At 40.3% G+C, this 23,170-nt stretch overlaps 1 protein-coding gene across 1 annotated transcript in view; it reads left to right on the top strand.

Moving 5' to 3' along the window:
* Positions 1-1,643: 1,643 nt before the first annotated feature.
* The window catches only part of ube2f (ubiquitin-conjugating enzyme E2F (putative)), a 64,669-nt gene continuing 43,142 nt past the window's right edge, over positions 1,644-23,170 (top strand). The window contains exons 1-4 of the mRNA XM_030080418.1: positions 1,644-1,891; positions 7,070-7,245; positions 13,066-13,095; positions 14,756-14,821. Coding sequence (XP_029936278.1) covers positions 7,131-7,245; positions 13,066-13,095; positions 14,756-14,821 — 211 coding nt within the window. The 5' untranslated portion in view covers positions 1,644-1,891; positions 7,070-7,130. The remainder of the gene's footprint in view (positions 1,892-7,069; positions 7,246-13,065; positions 13,096-14,755; positions 14,822-23,170) is intronic.

The raw sequence follows: 23,170 nt of genomic DNA on the forward strand, positions 1-23,170 counted from the left end.
TATTTGAGGATGTTTTATGACTTTTAGTAGAAATTGCAAAGTTTTTGGGTTCCAGATTTTGAGGTTGACAGAAACTAATTAAATGTTTCACTTCTCTAAAAGCAGCTCAGCAGATAAACAGAAGTCTGAAACCCTTTCAGGTGCATCTTCTGTTATTTGGATTTCTCTTAATTGCCCCCTTTGGGGAGACGGGCACTGCAAAGTTGTTTTTCTCCTCTCTCAACTGCTCTTGAGAAGAAATATTTTATTTCAAACGTGATTATGTGCAATCATCCAGGTGTCTTGTTATGCAGCCTGGCTTTTGCATTCTGAAGTTCATGTTGAGAAAAATGAAAATGTATTTCAACATTGCAAAGTTTTTAGTTTATGTCTTCAAATTATTCAGAAAAGTGTCTCTCTGACAATAATTCTATATCCTGATTAGTAGGTAGAGTTTTATTATGTTTCTGTCTAATTTCCATCAAAAATCTTCCTTGCAGGACAGGGCATCCTGTCTGTTCCTCACTTCACACTGATACTTATTCTTTCCCTTTTTTGATGTTAATGTAATTTTGCCATTCAGCAGAGATGATCATTTCAGTTTTATGTTAAAAGAAAGGGGATTCTGTACTGTTCTCTGTTGCTTTGTCCTCACTCAGCGTGACTTCAGCCGAGGAATGAAAACAATTTTAATGTGTGTGTGAGGCACACCATGTGAGGAGGAGAGGCTGGACAAAATTTAGTCTTGGGGTCATTTCCTTGGCAGCGCGAGCATCACACAACGTCTATTAGTCAGCACCTGTCCAAACTGAAGAGGAAATTCAATAGGATTCTTCTTCCAAGGATAATAAAGATTTCTCTCTTTTCAGCCTTCACATCACCGGGCAGGTCAGTGAAGAACAAGCACTGGTTCACAGCGACAGCCTCGGTGGTCCTTGGGCTGGTCTTTAACCGCAGGCTGAGTGAGACACAGCTCTGCAGGGAGAGATGGGCTCACTCCAACAACCAGTGCTCTGTCAAACAGTGCAAATATACTTCTTCTCACAGCAAGTGTGTGTCTCTCTGTGTGTGTGTGTGAGTAGAATAGCGTTGTTTAGGTGAGTTCAACATGTGAATTCATCTATGTAAAAAGGTTGATGGACTAAACTGAGCAGGCTGATTCAGTACGTTATAGAATTGATTCAGCTGTAATTAAACATTAAAATATATATATATATATATATATATATAGTAAAAGGGAGTTTGTGTTCAATAATAAAGCAATAAACTGGCAAAACACAAAATGTCCATGCTTCCCCATAATTTTTGAGATTAATATTACCTTAGAAATAAAGCATAATGCTATATTTCTTTTCTTTTTTTTTCAGTGTAATATGTGCTGGAGTATCAGTGGACAGTGATCAAAGATTAAATTAGGCCATGAATTTTATTTTATGGTATTGAACAGATTTCCACTTTTACCAACGCAGGCTAATTACTGTGATAATACCCTATATATGAATGAAATTTAAATGGAATTGGAATATTACCTCCTGCTATAACATTGCAGTAGCTGCTATGTTTGCATTCCCGATAGTGTTCATTACTGTAATGTTCAATCTTTAAAGCGCTAACAGCTGACTGCCCCGCGGAACCATTGTTCGGCTGCCACATCTACACGGACAAAAATAACGAACGGCACAAGCACTGCACTTCCGTCGCCTATGTCACCGGGAGCGAAGTTCTGACAGCTGATTCCCCAGCTTGTTTATAATCTATCGCGGAGACCTGAGAGTATTTATTTTTGAAGTTGTTTGCCGTGTGAAGTGCCTCTCGCAGTCTCCGGCTGGAGCCGCAGCTAGCGCCCCGAACAGCAGAAGCGTGCGGCGGTTATGGTGTATGTTAGTGAGGAGCGCTACCTCTGAGACGGCAGGTAAAAGCACAGCTCAGCACAGCGCCTACATGTCCACAACACACTCACCTCGGGTACACAGACACTCCGCCGACTAGTTAAACTTGTTAACTCGCCTGACACGCTGCTTTCGTTCGTACACTTTGGCGAAATACACAGAATAAACAGTTGAGGCACTCCTTCAGGCTTGTTGTGCCGTGTGAGGCTCCTGCCATCGGCTTGTGCAGAGCTAACTGTTAGCCGGGCTCCGTGCTGTCACTCACTATGCAGAACTAGTTCACAAGTTAACCAGTCCCTTCAAACTAAGTCACTTTGACCGCTTGGTGCCTCATTGTAGGTTACACGCCTGCTCCTTGTTGAATATGATATTGTTTGGATCAATTTTAATGGGTATTTAAAGTTCTGTTTTGGGGAATCTCACTGTCAAATTACATTTTAATCTAAAGGCTGTCTTACAGGCTTTGTGCAGACGTATTTACAGTGTTTATGCTATGATGTAAATAGTAATTGAATATTTTTTTTAGGAAAGAAAAGTAACATGCGTATGTGTTTGCATTGACTGTGAGAATTTGAGCCAGTAAATACAGACCCTTTTTTTCACACTGGGGTTCCTTAAGCTGCAGGCAAGCAAAACCCTGGGCTAACTGTAGCCCAGGCCTCAGGTTAGCCTCAGTCACACTAGTACCTGTTAAGCTAAGCCTTACAGTTAGCCCTGGGATGAGGATGTACACTGGATGATCACCGCCTAGGGTTAATGTCTTTGGAAAACTTGTAGCGCCGTTTTGTGTGGACGACAAACATTCTGTTGCTTTGCCGACGTACCCTGTTTATTTTCTAATCCTGATTATTGATTCTAACCCTGACTCTGACTTTTTGGGATTATCCCTAGAAAATCAGGGATAACTTTGCTATGGAGTGGGGTTTAGTTAGCCCTGGGCTAGTAGGGCAAGAGCAGGGATATCTTAGGTAAGTGTGAGAATTTGGGCCAGTATGTCAGACCTGTCAGGTGTGTGTGTGTGTGTGTGTGTGTCTGCCTGTCTGTCTCTGTGTGTTTGTGTGCATGCATTCCCTCTGCCAGCTTTTTTACCTGCTTGTGAGTCAGCTGCATTGCATTGGCCCATAAAGTAACTACTTGGCTAACAACCAGGTGCTCTGTGCAAATAGGCAAGACTGGGCTGCAGTGACTGACAGCTGAGGCAGGTGGGAGTTCAGTCTGCCTGTGTGACACACTTTTCATGCACTCACTGATATCTGATACTCTGTCTCTCTCATACTGCTGCCAAGCTAAAGAGCTAACCCAGTGACTGCGCTGAACACACAGAGTGCAGGGACTCCCATGAAGTGTTCCCTTCAAGTCAGGCCAGCGCTGTGGATACTATTGAATATTTACGCGAAGCCATGAGGGGCAAGGATGCTCATTTTTATTCCTAGGCTGGTAGCCCAGTGGGATACTCTGACCAGTGTCGGACCTGACCAGTGTCGGCGGAGGAAAAGGGATCAGTGGTATCAGCAGGGCGATAAGATTAACATTGGGAATTGATGCAAGCAGATTATACACCATGTGACAAGGTTGATGTAGACGTTTCTGAAATTTTAAATTTGCTGAATTTACTGAAAGGACTTCATTGAGCTATTGTTAATTCTGAAATGTTTAATTGTTGGCTTGACATGAAGTCAGATCTGTTCACAGTCAGCATGGAATTAACTTATCAAATGTGTGTAAAAGCTTAGAATCTTTTTTTTTTTTTTTTCATTGTAATGACGATTATTCTGTTGTTTTAGATTGAAGAAAAATTTCTAAATGAAGTTGGTCCCTGAGCGCCGTGCTGTGACTATCCACTGCTCTTAGTATCTACTCATTCATTCATTCATTTTCCAAACTGCTTATCCTAATTAGAGTCACAGAGGTGCTGGAACCTGTCCCAGCACTCATTGGGTGGAAGGCGAGGAAACACCCTGGACAGGCGGCCAGTCCACCATAGGGCAGACAGACAGACAAGCACACAGTCACACTGAGGGGTAATTTAGTATCTCCAAGTCACCTGACGTACATGTCTTTGGACTAGTAACTAGAATGGTTCAAATGCAGAGGAACAAATTTCTTTTTTCTTTTTTTCTTTTTTTTTTTTTTTACCACAGCATGCTGTTGCCTAAGGCTAACTTCTGTTTAATCAGTGAAGCTTTCCTTAATTCTTAAAAAACAACAACAAAAAACACTTGTTTTTGTTTTAAATGAAATACCTCAGTTAAATTCAACATTGTGTTTAGGTGTCTAATATTATTTAAGCTTACAAATATTATGTACAAGTAAAATGAAATATCAGTATGCCAACAGCACACTGTACTGCACAAAACAACATCAGGAGCACAGATGTACTTGCTGATAGGCAATATATTAACAATATATCTGTCATTGCTCTAAGACAAGATATCATCTGGATTTTTGGATGTGTTATTAAGTTTTCTGATCTTATTAGACTATTGTTGCTGTTCTGTAATATTCCTCAACATGCTTTGTTATCATATCCACATTACTAGTGTTTATCAAAAATCTCATTGTGTAAATATCCCATGGAAGTAGCCATCCCTGCAATATCATCACAGTGTTGATATCGAGGCATTCATATTGTGATATTTGATTTTGTCCATATGACCCAGCCCTACTTGCTGGGTCTACCTCTCCATGACACTGGTAGTTTGGGACTGTTTGTAAAGAGAGAAGATTTTCATCTGTCAGCAGTACTACGGTGCTTCAGGTTTAACAATGCCACGCCGTAGATAATGGCTTCTGGTCTCTGCAGCAATAAGAGAGAGGTTGGCAGAAATGCCCAGCAGCTCTTTTGTCTTTCTAGTACTTCACCATTATAATGAATCAATTGAAAAGCCTTTAGTGATGAGAAAATACTAAAGAGAACTGGTGCACTTATAATTATTTTTTTATTGCAATCACTGAAAGAGAATGTCAAACATGAAATGTCTTTTGTATCTTTCAATTATTTAAAATCTTTATGTGAGTTTCCTGTTATGTAATTTACCTGCATAGGGTTCACAATTAGATTGCAAATGCCCCTGAAGTGTGCTACGAGAGTCTTCTAACTCCCTTCCCTGTGTAAAACCCATTCTCCAAGAGGCCTTACCAGCTAAGCCTTTCTAAAGCTTTCTGTATTGGCCTATAGATCCACAGCTCTGACTCCCATGAAGGAGTGCTGTGTAAGTAGACCAGATCAGTGCACTGACATAGTGACGTGTTTTGCCAAGCGATATTTAGCACTGGTCCAAGGTTTTCATCTTACAGTGTGCTCATATTGACATGACTGCATGAGAGGTGACCCTCTGATAAGCTGTGTTTGAATTATTGGAATACCACTGTCTTTTTTTCCCACAGCTGTTAAATAGGGCTGGGTTCAGTTAACCAGAAAATCAATTGGAATCAATTTTCATCATAACAATCTGATTATCAATTAGTTTAATCCCTGAATCGACCTTTTAACATTTTGTTCTGACTCTGCATTATATTGTGTTGACTGCTGTTGGTCATATTAAACACTCTACATTAACACACTACATTAAATAAAAAGTACTTTAATGTAACTGCTTTCCGGTTAATTCATAAACATTAGTATTTTTATAATAATATACATTAATATAAAACAATTTAATATTTTTATAATATTAATATTTACAGCATTAGCTCTCTGAGAATCTTTTTCATATCAAAGCAAATTCAGATCAAATCAGAAATCAAATCAATTTGGAAATCAGTGGCAATACTCAGCCCTACTGTTAAAATTATTGAATGATTGTCATAGTAAAGTTTTTAATGAAAAGGGCAGCCTGGTGCTTAAACACTGTCCCATATTTGGACAGTCAGAGCTAAACGCTGCAGTAGTCAGTGTGTCCTCTAGCAGAGCACCAAGCCCCTGCGGGCACCAGGGGTGTTCTGGGTGTCTCAGAGGGAAATAAAAGTTCTTGATGTCTCAGTGAGTGTCTCTGAAAGCAAACGGTTGTTCCTCATGGATGTTGAGAGCAGATGATCAGAATTCAGCTCACACTGACTCTGCTGCTCACCCATTGTCTGGAGGGGGTCAAGAATGGGGTTTTGATGTCAGGAGAGAAGAGGCTACGGCCGCTGGCCATTGATTTTCCTCAATTTATTGGAGATGCTGATTTAATGAGTCCACAACATGCATACACTGATAGACAGCTTGGAGCCATGTGCCTCTCCACAACAGTCCAATTACAGTTGGCCCCTCTGATCAACGTCTGTCACTTCCTTAACACACCATAATTAATTGGTGTTATCACAATCAGATTACTGCTCAAAGGAAAATATGGGAAAGACCTGCAGCACATGAAGTGAACAATTAGCCTGTCACTGTGTCTCACCTTTCACATGCATCATTTAACTCATTTTTATCTCTTTTTTCCCAAGGGACTGATACTATGGACAGGTTGAATTGACCTGATTGTAATGACCGGTTAACTAATTCTCTGATTATTATTGAATGCTGATATATGAACAATATTTACACCTTTCTTCTAGGACTGTTTTAGCAGAAAATTGTTACAATCCTAAGGTTGTTGAATTGTCTCTCAAATCATCAAGAGCAATTATTGTCCAGCAAAATAACATATCATCACTGTAGTCATAATTATGTAGGCCCAATGCTGGTTTTGCAGTCTTGTACAGTAATTACAGTAGGTTTACAGCAAGACTACCCCTTCAAATGGTTTATGAGTGGTTTATAATTAGGTTTTACACACTTAATAAATCATTAATAAATAATTATAAACAAGTGTCAGCTTAGTTTTCATACATTGATGCAGGCTCATTATTTGTCAAGATCAAGTTGCTGCATTGTGTCTACTCTGTTAAATCTCAGATCTTGCTAGTTGCTTAGCTTTCTTTATCTTGTCACTGTATCAGTCAGCCATGCTTGCTCTCTGCATCGAAAGCTGTTATAATTTGTTTATCATTATCAAGAAATGATTGTAGTGTTTATAACCCAATGAATAACCTAAATATAAACAACTCATAAACGTCATATGGTGAGGATAAGCCGTATTTTATCCTTAAGAAGTGTGGTATTCATGTCGTGTGGTATCTGGGGGAAAAAAAAAAAAATCTGTTTCATGTCCAGTTTTCTCTTCAGTATTATGAAATTAACCTAATACAGCCTTTCTTTGTGTGTTTGCCAGGTATTTGAGCAGCAGTGCAGTGTAGCACAGTGCAGTGTGGGCAGATCACAGCAGGTGAGCCATGCTTACGTTGGCCCGTAAGCTGAAGAGGGAAGATGGGGGAAAAACAGGCCGTGCCTCCGGAACCTCTGACTCTACCCACAGGGTCTCCGTCAGGGACCGCCTCCTTACCAAAGGTATCCGCATCACTGTCCACTTTCTCCATCTCATTTCCTCAGTTGAAGTCACTCTTTCACAGACAGAAACAAACTAGCTCAGGTTCAGCTATATTGTAACGGCTTCTGTGGTCGAATGCAGATAAATTCATGGGACCAGTGAGACTGCTGGATATGAAAGATTATATGACACCCTCTGTGTTAAACTGGCTCATCATCATAAAGCTCAGTGGCAACAGTGTTGTAAAGTATGAAATCGGTGGCATAGTGGTTTGAGGTCATTCATGAAATCCACTGTGGAGACGCTTTAAGGGCTTTTTAGACTGGCAGTGAAAATTGCATGTGGCTTCACGCTGCCATCCTGCTGTACTCGTGGTGTAACATGCGAAGGGGTGAATTACATCCGGTAGACCCTTGCGCCCATGCGATGTAACCATAACAATGACTGCAGCACTTCAGCAGGAAAGCACAAGCAGCATGTGGCTTTTTTTTTTCTTAAATTTGGTACAAACTGTTTGCCTACAAATTTGCCTTGTAGTACACATAGTCAATTGTGGGTTCATACATAGTCAGAATATAAATAAATAAATTAAATACAAGCCTCTGTGAAATTAGTCAAGCAGTATAGTGTCCGCTGATTTTGTCAATTGGGTGAGCAAGTTCTGTTTGTGCTGTCAAAAGTTCAGAAACTCTAGAGTCAGCTTTAGTTGAGGCAGGCGATCGGGCGGGTTCATGATATAAGCATCACGTGATTTTTTTTTTTTTTTTTCCCACAAGGATAAGGCTGCGTCCTGCTCTGCCAGCCCATAACATTAACACTGCGTTGCTTCTCCACTTGCCTCTCATTGAAAATGAATCAAGGCCAGGCGATTTACTCTGTCCTTCTAAAACGCCCTTTTATCTGCAAGAAAAAGAATTTACCCCCATCTGAAGAATGCACAAGTTTTTTCATTTATGGTGAAAATGTAATTTGTGAGGTGGCACGGCTCAAGCGATGGAGCGATCGCCGGCAACAGGAGGGTTCCTAGGAAAACTAGAAAAGTGCTATATAACTGCAGTCCATTTACGATTGTACCATGAAGGTGGATGATTGATTTCTTTCACAAAACAGAGAGTAGTGCTCATGATGCAGTTTATTCTTCACAGTATGGTCTACACTGGCTCGGTGTTGTGAAAATGAAACCTTGACTTAGTTAGAACAGAACTTTGACTTTTTTTCAGTTGCTCCAGTAGCTTTCGTTGTAACTCAGAACAGTGGCACCTGGCTTTTCAGCGCTGCAGGAGCATTCACACACTGTTCAGTACTGTTGTATGTTCACCTTTTATCCCTGTCACATCTACATCTTTTCTTTTATTGAGCCATTTCTGTTGTCTTTGCCTCAATTCTACCATTCCCATCTATTCGCAGCATCTCTTTCTGATATGTAAAGCTGCCCCAATCCTTCACCTGCGCCTCTGAAGCCATCTGCCGATGAGTCAAGTCAGATAATTATCATAATCATATGACAATTATTTACATTCATGTAGTGTGTGTGTGCTTTTTTTTCTCAAAATCAAACTCAAAGCACTTTGTGATTACAGGGATTAATTTACAGGGGGTCTTGAATCACCACCAAAATCACGTTGGGGTTCCCTGCATGTCATTGGGTTTTCCTGCTGTCGACATCCTTCAACTCCTATTTACACACACATATAACTTCATAGTAATCTACTGATGAAAAAATAACTTACATTCAATATCTTAACTGAACTTTTGCTTCTGTCTGAGGCCAAACTTACTCGCTGACCACTGCAGTATGGTGACAAAAAAGACAAGGCAAGTCTGGCAATATTTTGACACAGAAAGTAATATTGCTGTTGTGTGCAATATTCTTAATGCCAGACTGTCTTAACACAGTTCAGCCAGTTATATGACATGGAAGCATCCTGCAAAGTCTCTCAACAGGACAAGGCTAGCAGGTTGCTGTTACAGGTTCGTCAGACCTACTTGAAAAAGCCACTCAGTCTGTGCTGAAAAGAATATCAGAAATGATTGCCAAGATTTCAGCCAGGGACATGCTGCTGCTTAGCTTTGTTGAAGGTGAGGGGTTTAGAGAACTGACAGATTTTAAAATCAGTGTCAGAATCACTTCACAGATAGACGGTCCCAGCTGATTCAGAGTGGGAAGATTGGCACCGTCTGACACTGCTGTTGATGAAGCCATGAACATGCCTGTTTCCTCAATCCAGTGGTCAAAGACTAAAAAGAAAAACTTACCAAGAAGTTTCATACGCTCATTGACTACGGAACGGTGAATGTGCTGGTAATAAGACCACTATAGTTGATGTGTTAGTGCTAATAGGAAAATAAGTGACTGAAGATGCCACTCTTTTTGGAAGAGATCACTGTTGTGGACCAGTTGGAGCTTTTCTCAGTGGATGGTTTGCTATGGCAGTCGGGTAACTGCCTGAAAAGGGTGTTACCTATATTTTTCTGCAGTTAGGCCTTTTCTACAGTTAGGCTTTTTTATTTCAATAATAACTTTCATGTACAGAGAGCCAGCTAGATAATAATACAGAGCTCCTAATTACAGTTTGCCTAGGTATCTTAGGTAGATCTAGATAGCAAATAGTATTTTCTATACATTGTGTTGATTTGCTAAACTAGGCCTGTATTTAGTTGAAACATTGATTCTATATTTTATAATTTGCCAATGGTACAGCACAAGCACCAGTTCGGTTTGTATATTTTATTGGAAATACACACCGCTGTTAACAAGACTATGTCTGCTGACACTGATTCAGTCAAGCCTGTTACTGATTTACAGTTCATTTTTTATTCTGATTCATTAAGACATTTCTCAAACAGATAAACCGTTATTAGGGAAAACAGCTAGTTGGCAGCATGTGGTATCCTACTTCGACTATCTCTGAACAGTTTGGAAAAGCAATGTTGCCTCAGTGTTTTTTAAAGGCATTACGATTGCCCCATTGATCACTGTTGTAGCTGAGCGGGAGCCTGCAGCTCATCAACATCAAGATCAATACTGAAGCGACTGGTGAAATGATGGTCTCTACATCTGATGATGATGCCAGATAATCTGTATATAGGGCCTAGGTTCCAAAATGATGAACTTGTCCTTTAACTCTGCACTGTAATGCAGTTAAACTAACTGCATTGTAACTCAGTTACCACTCAGTTCTTAATTTTCCTCTCTCTCCTTTGCACTTAGTGCAGCTGCAACCAGACGAAACGGTGTAGGCCAGTCAAGGTTAAGAGACAGTTGGCTGCTAAATATCTGATGACTGGAACTTTAGGCCAGGGTAGTTTTTTTCTGACTATGTTGTACTCTCGTAAATGTTTATTTTAGTTTTGACACACAAGAGCTCAGGGAGGCGTGTATGAATTGTTCATATTCTTCTTCCTCCATGATGTTTGAGTGTCTCTGCCTCTGTCTCCTCCTCCGCTCTGGTTCTATCTTTCTGTGTTTTTTTGTCCTGCTCCTTGGTCTTTATTTATAGGTTCCTCTCCCTACCCTCAGACACACCTGCCTGTTTCACTCATAAATTTCAAAGGCTTGTCCTTCTCAGTTTTGTCCTTCCTTTTACCTCTTCATTCAATCACTCTCCTGCCTCTCTTTGTCTCAGTCTGCCTCACACACACACACACACACACACACACACCTCCTGTTCATCATCTCATTCTTGGAACTTCCTGTTGTTTTAAATCTCCTCTTAGAACTTCTGTGCTCTTTCCTTAACAAAGTCAGTGTCTGACTTTTCTCTGCAGGACTGCCATATTCTTCAGCTAACTAGCCCACTCATGTTTTCTTTGACATACTTAAGTTGATTTGGTTAGGTTAGCCTCTTTTGGAATGAGGTCAATTCAAAATTCTCAAAATTGAGTTTTGAGCGACTAATCAACTAGATGGATTGGCTGCTGACCATCTCCTTGTATCTGTCTCCTCCAACCTAAGACAAGATTGATAGGCGTTTTTTGTTGTTTGAACAAGAAAACATTCATCCTGCTTCATCAAAAAGAATTCTGGCCCTTGACGAGTTTTCTATTATCATAAATTCCCAATTGTTTCTTTGTATTGGCCCTTTTGTCCAAATGAAATCATACAAGTCATGACTTTTCAAAGGCCTTTCCACCATAAGGGCAGCGTAAGGGCTGCAGCTAACAGTTATATTTGTCATCAATGGATCTATTGATTATTTTTTTAAATGGCTTTCTAGTGTCAAAAACAATGACAAAAGTCATATACAACTTATCAGGGTCCAAAGTGATCTTAAAATTGCTTACTTTTTCAAGCCAAACCCTGCCCCCCAGACTGCTTTGTGGTGGTATGAATTACAGAAAGGCAAGCAAGTCTTACCAGTTGTGAAGCTGTAATGGCGAACTTGATAGTTTTGTCTGATAAATGACAAGAACGACCAATTTTTCAGCAACATTTTTTTTCAAACCATCCCACTCGAATCAGTGGTGGATATGGTGCCAAAGAGGGAAAAGAAAACCAGAGAGCTTTTTAAAAATCCAGTCATGTTATGCCCTGAGGCAACATCAGCTAAACACTCCTCCACTCTTTTCCATATATTTTTCTCCTTTTCTTCTTTCTCTTCTCTCCTGTTGTTTAAAACATTTTGCTAGTGTGATGTGTCCTGCCCATTTAACCATTTTTGTCCCACATGATTGATGGTTGGGAAAGACACTGAGTGGCTCTGTATATTTGTCTGTCTCTCGCTGTCCGTCAGTGTGATGATGGATTTTCATACTGCGGCATTTTGAATGTACGCCTGATTGGCCCACCACAGCATCAACAGCAGACCAAAAACTCCTCAGGCTTCAAGCAGTGATATCTCAGACATTTCACGTCACACATAGAAAAACAAAATACACCCAGGGTGATCATGAATTCCCCTGTTTTTTCCCCATTATTCAAATTCTGTACAACTTAGACACATTATTAGACTTAAACTGAGTGAGCAGGTCGATTTTCAGTAACTCGACAGTAACGTCGACTGTTGTGGAGTCCAGCTTTCCTCCTTTTCATGGGATACTCTCACATTTGGCCACTCTACCTCCATATTTTCCAAGCAAATATGAAAGCATCTGTCATTTTGCAAAATGTAGACAGAGATTGCAGAGGCTGGAGACATAGTTGGCCTTCCATTAGTGGCACTGAAACTGCTGTATGAAAATTACTCCATGAATCTGTGCTCCAAAGCTATCATGAAACAGCATTCTTCTGTCTCATAAATGAAAAAAAAAAAAAAAATGATTTAACTGCCCATAAGAATGCGGAGCCCTTCATCAGAGAAAACCTTAAAGTGCACCTTCATGAAAGAGCCAAATCAAAACCAAAAAAGTCCCATAAAAGCTTACATCTTACAGCATTTCTGCGTTGTTATGCCCATTGGCCATAAGGAAGTTGTTTGGCCCTATGGCATTTGTCCTTGAGGACTTGTGTAAGTCAAGCTGTCTTGTCTTTCCCAAAAAAATCAGAAAATATCCCATCCGGTCTTGTGATAATGAAATGTTAAAACAAAAAATAAAACAGGTTGTCAAGACATGAGTGTGCTCACTGATTTTGCATGGCAGTATCCAGCCAGCTGAAGCTAGCTTGGTGTCATTAGACTGGTGTTATTTTCCCAGTATCTGTGCCAGGTGGGAAATGCCTGGCTTGTGATGCGGTGAAAGGGGGCTGGGGATTTAGGGGTGCTGACTGCAGTTAAGAAAAAGCTCTGTACAGGCGAAGATGCCACATCCAGTACATGTGTGTATCTGTGTGTTTGTGTCTGTGTGTCTGTCTCTTTACCCCCCTCGTTTATTCATCAGTCTTTCATCTTTTCTCTCAACAGAAGTTGCAGAACTTGAAGCCAATCTCCCTAGTAAGTACACTTTGACTTGTCTCCGCTGCATCCATTCAGCCAGCCAAGTCAGTCTCATTCTCTCGGGGTTCATTATACTTCCTGTGTGTCCTACAGTGCGGGTAATAATATCCGCCTCATGTTTACATTAGGCGCATGCTCACCCTCACATCTTCTAATGGCCAATACTGCATTCATTATCATTGCTTTGATTGAACCCAGCATGCTTGTTTTTGTTTGAGGGCTGAGTTTGCCCTCAACTGTGGAGCATGAAAATAAACGTTACATTTACATCTGCCATATAACCCACCTCAAAACAGAGGACCATCAGCAGTATTAGCTCACACAGTACCAGGACATTTACATATTTTCAAGGCTAACACGAGACATGTTAGGTATTTGATATTTGCATAATCAAGGACTCAACTGCTTTGCCTCAGTAATTTATTCCCATTTGGCACAAATGATTTATGAGTCTGGTGAAGAGAGCATCTGAGAAAGACAAACTAACTTTCAGATACCATCAGTTATTTGTATAGTCCTTTATTTTACATGTGGGCCACACCAGATTATCCAGTCTGTCCAAAAACAGTTGTGCCATTGCATTTGATTCAGTATTTCTTTTATATTCATTTATGCAGCAGTTTGAAAATTACCCCTGCAGCTAGAAAAATGCAAATTTAGGGAAGATTCATTATCTCTTGTTTGGAATGCACTGTGGCCCCAAGAAAATTGTGTAAGGTGGAATAGTAAAAATGAGTTCAGATGAGTCAGGCTAGTTGAAAAGTCCATCCAAATAGCAAGCACATTTGCAGTTACCCCTACTGTACTGGAACTGATCATGGGTACAGGATTGAAAGTCAGTCACAAAGTGTGAATAATTTAGGAAATGCTGTGAAATGATTTATTAAATATCTTTCTAATATTGTCAACTTACTGGCCCTAATCCGCCGAAACTTCAAAAGAACTGTGATTTTTCTCATGCATACAAATGTTGCAGTGAGGCTCAAGTCGGCCCTTTGACTGTCACAAGGGGTCAGCTTTCACACTCTCGTTCCATTAGATATTACAAGCCTGATTCCAGATGAGCATCTTAGGCCAAATTTATTCTGTGTCTACTCCATTTTCACGTGTTAATGAAGGGTCAGCCAGCTGAATCACTACCTTAAAGTGGTGCTGAATCAGTGCTCTCTCAGTTTTTATTCCAACCAAACACCGCTTCTGGTTTCACTGTTAAGCACACATTCAGCAATCAGAGAGCAATCAGTGGAATCAGCTGCTGCAGTGTTTGTTTGGGATGAAAACCGCATACAGCGCCTATGACAGGTGCTTGCCTCAGATGTAATACTTCTCCATGAACACCAGGGGGGGATGTAGTGCCACTGGGTCTACCTCAGCTGGGCTCGCTGGCTCCTATAGCCCAGTTTAAAGTAAGGCACAAGGCATGTATTCTGTGTTGAGGACAGGAACAAACTGTAGAGCAGGAGAGATTTACAGAGATAATTAAAGTGTGATACTGTCAGTAGTTGATTTTAATACTTATATTTGGCAAAGGCAAGTAGTAAAGGTTCACTGGTAGATCTGCTTATACCTATTGCCTCTGAATTCTTTCCTTCTGTCTCTCTTTCTTTCTTGTACCTTACTCTCTCTTTCCCTCTCCCTCCTACTCTTCCTTGTTCAGGTACATGCAAAGCCAGTTTCCCAGATGAGGACAAACTGCATCATTTCCAGCTGGCAGTGTCACCTGGTAAGGGAGAAAAAACACAAGTCACTGTTTGTGCCTGATTTCTCTTCATTTGTCATTTGTCTGTGAGACATAAAAATTACAGGGACACAAGAAAAGTGGATACATCTGTCACTCGGACAGTGTGGCTTTTGTCCCTTGTACTTTCATTAGTTTCTACAATCATATGAATTATAACATTGTTATTTTTGGTTGCCTTTTCTGTTGCCGCTGGTCTGTGAATTCAAGGTAACAGTAAGTCATAGTCCACAGGCCTCAACTAAATGTCTTACAAGGAAGCAAATGTAGCCACACTGCATCAGGGACATGATATTGTTAACCTCTTTGCTGCCATAAAATAACTACAGTATGATGACACACCCAGCATCTTGAGAATCAGCTGATACAGAACCCCAATCCAGAGGCAGGACTGCTAAGCTAAAATGTGCCCGAGACCCATGGCCAATCTCTCTATTCCGCACAGTTCCAACATCACCGAAAAAAGCACTTGCTGATTCAATGTGAAAGATTTTTTTTTCTCTCACAGTATTTACCCCGTCACGGTAGTCTTTCAGTTCATTAATCTGATGATCTGCTTGGAACACACTGTGCGAATTCCATTTTGCTGTACTGCTCTCATTAGACAACTAAATTTCATTTAGACTCTTGTCTAACCAGTGTGCTGAGATGCACACTAAATGATGTGGCACAGAGAAAAGTCTTTACTTGAATTGTAGTTATGAGGGGTCTTCCCACTCTGCACATGTTGCAAGTACAAACATGAAGAAGCCTTGTCTGTGGCAAATGGAAAGCCATGGAGCAGTGGCTGACAGTTTTTGTTTTTTTGTCCTGAAAAGAAAAAAAAAATGAAAGAAGAAAGCCAAATTTGAAGGAGGGAACGGCTGGGGAGATGTGAGCATGTTGGATCGTCTGTTCTGAGGCGGTTGGTAATTTGTCATTCTCGTCCCCCTGATTTCTTCACAAGCTGTCTCTGGCTACAGATGATCACAGCTCCCAGAACTCATCCGTCATATAGCTCTCTCTGCAGATGTGGTGCTGATCAAATCGAACATGTTTGAAAAGGTCGAGATGTCTGGGAATGGCTCAAGGACGAGGTCAGATTGTGTCTGGCCTTCTCAAATTTAATGAGTGACAGGAATGACCATCAGAACCGACTAGACCCTGAGATGAAGGGGTTGTCTCCAGTCTCACGCAGTTCTCTGGTACAGCTAAAGCCTGGCTTTTGTGTGCACCTTCTCTTCACAGGCACCTGTCTTCAGGTCTCTCAAATTTGTGTTGACTAAGAATGGAGTGTCTTTCTCTCCTGTGTCTCCCATACTGTTTCCCCGTTGGTCTTGTTACTATTATGAAAGAGCAATAGAAAATGGTGTGTCAGTCTCTCTGAAAAAAGAGGAAGCAGCAAAAGAAATCATCCAGTTAAATGAACAATTTGTCAAGTCAGTAAGTTCAGTTGTTCTGAAGCTTGAAAGTTAGACAGAATTTGAATCTACAGTACAATATTAAAAAATGCTGTTTCCACAAACTTTCTGTCAACTTAATGTGACACAGCTCTCTGGGTAGAGAGCACTCAGCAATGTTCCTTTCCCCACAGAGAGCATCCTACTGTAAGAACAAGTGGTCTCATTGCGCACCACTCCACTCAGTCCCTGGCTGCCATATTTTGTACCATCTTACTTCCTGTGTGTGTGTCTGTGTGTGTCTCTGTGTGACAGAGAGAAAGAGAGAGATTTCTAGTGTTTGCATTTTCTTTTGGAACGTATGTGTATCTGATAAAATATTCCATTGTAAATGGCAATCTAGTCTTCTGGGTATGTCAGGAGAGCTGGTACATAGTCATTATTCCCCTGGTTCGCTGTGTTTGCTCAGCAGAGCGCTAACATTTCATAGCTTAGCAGGCTACCTGCCGGATACTGTCCCAACCCAACACCATGCTGCACAATTACTCATGGCCCTGGAGGCTTTCTCCCCTGTCATTTTCTTTCTTCATGCTGTTTTCCTGCTGGATCACTCACAAGCTCACTCTCTCTCTCTCTCGCCTCTCTCTTTCTTTCTTACACACATACACACACATGCGTGCATATCATCACGCACTACTTTTACTTATCATCTTCAGCATTTATATAGTGCTGCATCAACAAACTCTCTTTGACTCTTCTTTTAAGAAACATTTATCCAAGCCAGTTCGAGAATAAAGAGTAAGGGAGAAAAAATTCAGACAACTCTGTGTGCGTGTGTGTGTGCGTGTGTGAGTGCGTGTGCATGTACGTGCTTGCTTGCATGCGTATGCAGCCGAGTGTGTGGGTGAGTAACGGAGAGAGACAGAGAACGACAGAGAAAGAGGGAGCTCAGTGAAATAAAAAACTAGACACTTTCATACAAATGAGTTGCCCAGTTTTGTCAGAGGAAGACTCAGTATGTGGACATTATTACGATAGGAGGATCTGCTACCACATTTACATCTGCTTAACAGGTAGCTTTTCTTATCTAGACACAAATCATATTTTAATGTGTTCTCAGCATGTATTGTGATCGGACAGATGCAATCCATACAGTTCGCACCAGTGAGAGTTTCCACCCACAGGGTGCTGTCATCACTGTGCCTCCTACTAGAGTCATAGAGGAAGACTATTTCTGTGGCAGAGGAAGTAAGTAAGAACAGGTTGCACAGTAACATGATCTCTGGTGACTCTACACCTGCCATATTTGTTTTAGTTGACGAAAAAAAGTCTTACCACCACCCCACCTACATGCCTGCTTTGCATAGTACATGCAAAAAATTAGAACCTAAAACAATGCTGACAGAATGCAGACAGAAATGCACAGGAATATCAGATGTAAATGCAAGGGTGTAGTGTGATTATGCATTATACCATGTCCACATGCAGATTGCATTTTAGTTCCTGGTGGAAATGTGGTCTGATATTTACTAATGCTCATGGAATCACTGGATGTGGTGACTTACTAGGACAAGGAGAAACCATACTCTAATTGTCTCTCTTCAGTTATTTTAGCACTTTTCGCTTTTACTCTTTTGTCAAAAGTGTTTCTCAAGCACACCTGACATGGGCTGAAATTCCCAGATCCACTTTTTGTTCCAGTAAAGGAGTTTTTTTTTTTTTTTTTTCTTCAATTTCTATTTACTTAAAGTATTGTTCAACAACTGCTTCTGTTCTAGTGCTTAAAAAAAACAACAAAAAAACAAAAAAAAAACAGACATATTTTACAGCTGGATAGGCTACATAGATGTTTCTCTTGTCCCTTTTGAATGACATCAGAATGAAATCCGTTAACTCTACAGTAATTCCCACCACAGGCACAATAAGTTCCCTGGATAGCTCCCATCCCTTTTGTATTCAGCTGCTAATCTGTATATACCTCTCTAAAGTCTAGACCTGTGAATAGAGAGACTGAAAAAGCCTGCAGCACTGGTAGCTGCTGAGCTCTTAGGACATGTTTTGTATAGATTGAAAAGGGTAAGGGGGATAATGCAATAAGAGGACCTTTTTATAACCTGTAGTCTTATTGCCATCACATTTTTCAAAAATCAGTGCATTTCAGCAGCTTATGTTTGTTTTGGGCACATTACACAAAGAAGATGGTGCTTAAAGACACAGCCATTTAGGTGAACCAAAGTAGTGATGTCTGACCACCAGCCTGCTTCTTTTATGCACTTTGGTCTACAAACTAATTCAGGTTCTTTCAGGTTCAATCTGTTTACTCCATTTCTAAAACTTTGAACTGGAATAGAGAAGATTGAAAAAGTCATATTGGGATGATTTGCACTTAGCTCCAATTTATGCTTCGTACTCTAATTTTTTTTAGTTATGGCCTTATTGATAGTGACAGTGTATTGTACTCTCTTGGCTTAATAAAAAGTTGTTCACCAGAAAAAAAGTTCACCTCTCCTTTCTGCCACTTTAAATTAGTTACAGACATGGCATGACAATATTAGACAGGCTACTTAGGGCTACATAGCAGCATTATTATGAATCCCATCAGAGTTCTGGGCAAGATGTTCCCATTTGGTTAAGGTTAGTGTTATTCTTGAGTGAGGGTTTATGGCAAGCCTGTTTGGGCAGCAGGCCTACAAATTTTATCACCGGTCAGCACTTGTCAGTGTTAGTGTCTCTCCCAGAAGTGCAGTGGAATCCATAAGGTACACCACAAGGCAATCCGAGATGACTGTGCTACAGTGTCATTGGACAAACATAAAGGACGACATGACCACAGGCTTAATGATAAAGCAAGCATTTATTTAAGAGAAAAAGGTCATAATCAAAGTTCAAACAAAAATAAACAAAAAGGGGTTGGAGATCCTGCCTGAAGAAAAGGATGGAGAAGACTCTGGGCCAGCCACACAGTGGGCCGTGCAAACCCAGCTCTTCCCATCCTAAACTACCAAAACAAACTGAAGTGCTAAGCCTAACCACAAGTAAAGCCTGCAAACTGGATTGCCAGAAACTAAAACAACAAAAATCTCAAGTGCAAAAACAATACTGATAGAAAACCATTGGGAAAAGAAAAAGATAAACCAGGCTGTCAGGCGTGTCCCTCTCACTGCTCCTCAGGCTTCCTTTATGCATGCAGCGTAATTGTTTTCATCTGGGAGCTCCATACCTGAGGAGAAGACAGACAGAGCAGTGCACAAAGAGAGAGAGAACACACAGAGGGAGAGGAAAAGGCGGCAGAAACATGAGCGCACCAACAGGAGGCGCACAGTAACGCACAAGGCCTAACCAGAGACACACGTAACAGTCTGAGCATAATGTTGTGGAGGTCCACTCAAAATATGCACATGGAAACCAAGGATGCAGTCAGCATGAAGGCGTTAATCCTCCCTTTGGAGGAGGAGTAAAGTGGAGGAAAGAGTTGGAGTTTTGAGAGTTTAAGGTTCAGCTTTGGGGAAAAGAAAGTTCAGCCAGACTTTTAATGTTTAAGTCATACATGAGAACTGGTGCAGAGAAATGGTGCTGCAGAGTAAAGGTGAGCATACTGGTTTAGCATTCGATCTGGTGCATTTGTGATGTGGAGAGTTGAAGGAACTGTCATCACATCACAGTTTATCTATCTATCTATCTATCTATCTATCTATAGATAGATAGATAGATAGATAGACACCGAATCTCTTTATAATCTATAGATAGATCTATCTATCTATCTATCTATCTATCTCTCTCTATATATATATATACATATATATATATATATAATTTTTAATTTTTTTTTTTAAGCAGTGACTTTTTTAAATTTTCCACGCTGCCACTGGTGAATGAGAGACAATCAGAGAGTGTTTGAGTGAATGTGTGTGCAAGGTGTGTGTGAGACATCGTTTTCCCTGCCACCCACGAGTCAGTTTCCACTGTAACGACAGCAAGGTTCGCACAAAGGCCTTTGTTGGCAAAATCTGCACAGAAAAGCAAAGATCAGCAATTATAAAGAGATTCGGTGTCTCGTTCTTTTTAGAGAAGCTGATACAGAGATTGAGTTCTCTGGGAAAGAATAACTCAATAATTCAGAAGCTCCCCTGGCAGACAGATACAGGCACTCATGCACACAAACACACATGCCAGCACATACTTGCACACACGCATACACATGTGCTTGTGCACTCGCTCTGTCCTTTGCTTCCTCTCTCTTGCTCTCCTCTCTTTTGGTTTTTATCTCTCTCTTGCTCTCTGTGTTGTTCTACCTCCCTCCCTTTGTCCTCCTCCTCTCATGCCCCCCCTAACCCCGTGCAAAATGCAGGAGAGGTGATGTCCTCTTGAGTCCAATACAAATTCAGCTGTAGGTGAGACACTTGACAGATGTCTATTAAAATGGATGCCTTCTTATGTAATCTCCTCAATCTAATTCATGCATCATCTCTTGTCAGACACAAGGTTATTGCTTCTGCTGATTGAAAAAATTAACACTACCTCACAAGCTAAGGCTGGCTTATGAGGCCCAGCAGTGTCATTCAGTTTATTAGTCTGGTTACACTGATAAAGTAACACATCATCTCTCCGATAAACAAAATGCTTAATTTGCCTTAATATTTGTATGAGATACTAATCACTGATGTTTACTCAGTGATTGGAATTGGTTCAACGAATGTGTCTAATGTTGTTTTTATTAATTAATAGTAAGGCAGTTTTATTCATTTTTTAGTTGAGGCAAAACACAATTTGTGGGAAACTGCATCTGGAGACACAGAATGGAGACTCAGAAAGCAGCATATGAATGAACCACTTAACTCGGTGATGCTCTTATTTTTCTACAGCCATTATATTGTGCCATCAAAATTAATTTGAGAATGATACATTACTTTAATACTCTACACAGAGGACATTTAATATTGGCTCTGCAGGGCAGGTAATTGTTGTCACACAGGAGGAGAGAAATGCAAGGAGAAAGTGCCTCAGGGTGTGTGTCGTCTGGCTTCTCCTGTGACCCAACCCGTGTCACGGAAATCAGCTTGTTAGCAAATTATTACCTAGAGCAGGCATTCTCAACGTGTGGCCCTCTGAAACGCTTCTTGCTGAAATCTGTGTGCTATATTTGGTCTGGTTGCAATACATTTTTAAACCAACCTACATCACACAGTACTTTGCTTTTGAAAATGGTCTCTGTCATCTTCAAAAACCTCATGGCTTCAGCACAGCATCAGTGGCGTCATCAGGACCCTTGCATGCTCAGAAATTCAGCTTTTTGTGACTTGAGAAAAAGCATGATGCTTATCTTGTTAATGTTCTAACTTTAGAGGAAAATCCTTAATGTGTGCTCATTAGACCGGCCCGGTCCTGTACTTGTGAAACATTTTCCATACATAGCAGACAATGTCAGCTTTCTTTTGCAGGACCAAAACTGAAACTGTCAACTTTCTCCAGAACAGTAACACAGAGAAGTTTCTAAAACTCCCACACAAAGGTTTTGTCACCTATTGCTGTTGTTTACTTCCAACAACATCTGTCCACACGCTGAAATGATCATCTGCTGTGTAACGTCAGCACCATTCACTAGCATTTTTCAAGGTCACCATGACTGACTCATAATTCAAGCATTCTTATTTTTGCTTCCGTGGAGGTGTGCAGAGCATTTTTTTTTTCCAGGTGATGATGATACCTTGCTATGCATCTCATGTTTACACCAAAAAATGCTCTATTCAAATCAAATGAAAGGAACATGCCAACAAAACCTGATGAAAAACACGTGTGTAGGTGCACACACGCATGCATACACACATACATAAACGCAGACATGTATTTTGTCGTTTTTCCTTGTGGGGATGAGTGTGTTAGAGATGTTGTGGTCGTTAGCCCAAGGCTATCTTCCAGTGTGTGATTTGACTGAAGCAAGTGGATGGCAGGGAGATCATTTCAGATTGTATAACATAATAGATAATAGATGTATTTAGTTGAATTATTTGTATTTTATTATATTATAATTTATTTGTGCAAACAGTAATCTAATAACTCTTTGGTTACGCATAAAAGAATGCCTAACTCTTTGATCATCTATTTAAAGTAAAATATATTTATTTAGGCCTAATTGCATTTGCCGAATTAAACTTATTAACTAATTCCCCATAATGTATATGTGCAATAAAACAAATTGTGCTGTCACATTTTGTTTTATTGCAGCCTCAGTTCAAATTGGATTTGATTTAAATTTAGTTTTTTTTTTTTTGTCACCAGTCAACACAAAGTCATGAGAAAGTGAAAGAAATGTTTTTGGATTTTATTTTATTTTTTTATTTTTTTTTTTTGTAAATATAAGAAATGAAATTGAAATGCCAAAATACCTCATTAACTAAGCTTTTACACCCATGAATCAGTACTTTGTAGAAGCAAACTTGGCAGCGATTACAGCCTCCAGTCATCTTGGGTAAGTTGGTATCGCCTTGATACATCTAAGTTTTCTTTCTTTGGAGTATCGCTGCAAAGGGGTGCAAATCAAAATGAAAATTCAGCTATTCATTTTTAATTAATTTAGATGAATTCAATTTTCAGAGTTGAATGATGGTAAATGACTCAGTTATCCTTTGAAACCATCACTCAACTCATAAAACTAACAAGCTTTATGAAATATACCCCAAAGCCATCTTTAATTGTGATTCCTGACTCCATATTAACTCTATAGAAGACAACTGATATCATAGACATCCCGACGATAAGAGCATGTTCTTTGCAGCAGCACATGCTCCTAGCGGACCAAAAAACAGATCGCCCTTGAGTCTTTTGGGAATGGGGGAGAATCTTCCCTGGCTTCCCTGGCTTCTCATATTTTCAGCCTCCACATTTCGCAGCACAGAGACTATCATGAATTTACGTGTCGACAGGCTGTCGCTGTCCCCCTGTGCCTGAAATTATGAAT

The sequence above is a fragment of the Myripristis murdjan genome, chromosome 21 (assembly GCF_902150065.1).
Source record: "Myripristis murdjan chromosome 21, fMyrMur1.1, whole genome shotgun sequence".
Classification (NCBI taxonomy): Eukaryota; Metazoa; Chordata; class Actinopteri; order Holocentriformes; family Holocentridae; genus Myripristis; species Myripristis murdjan.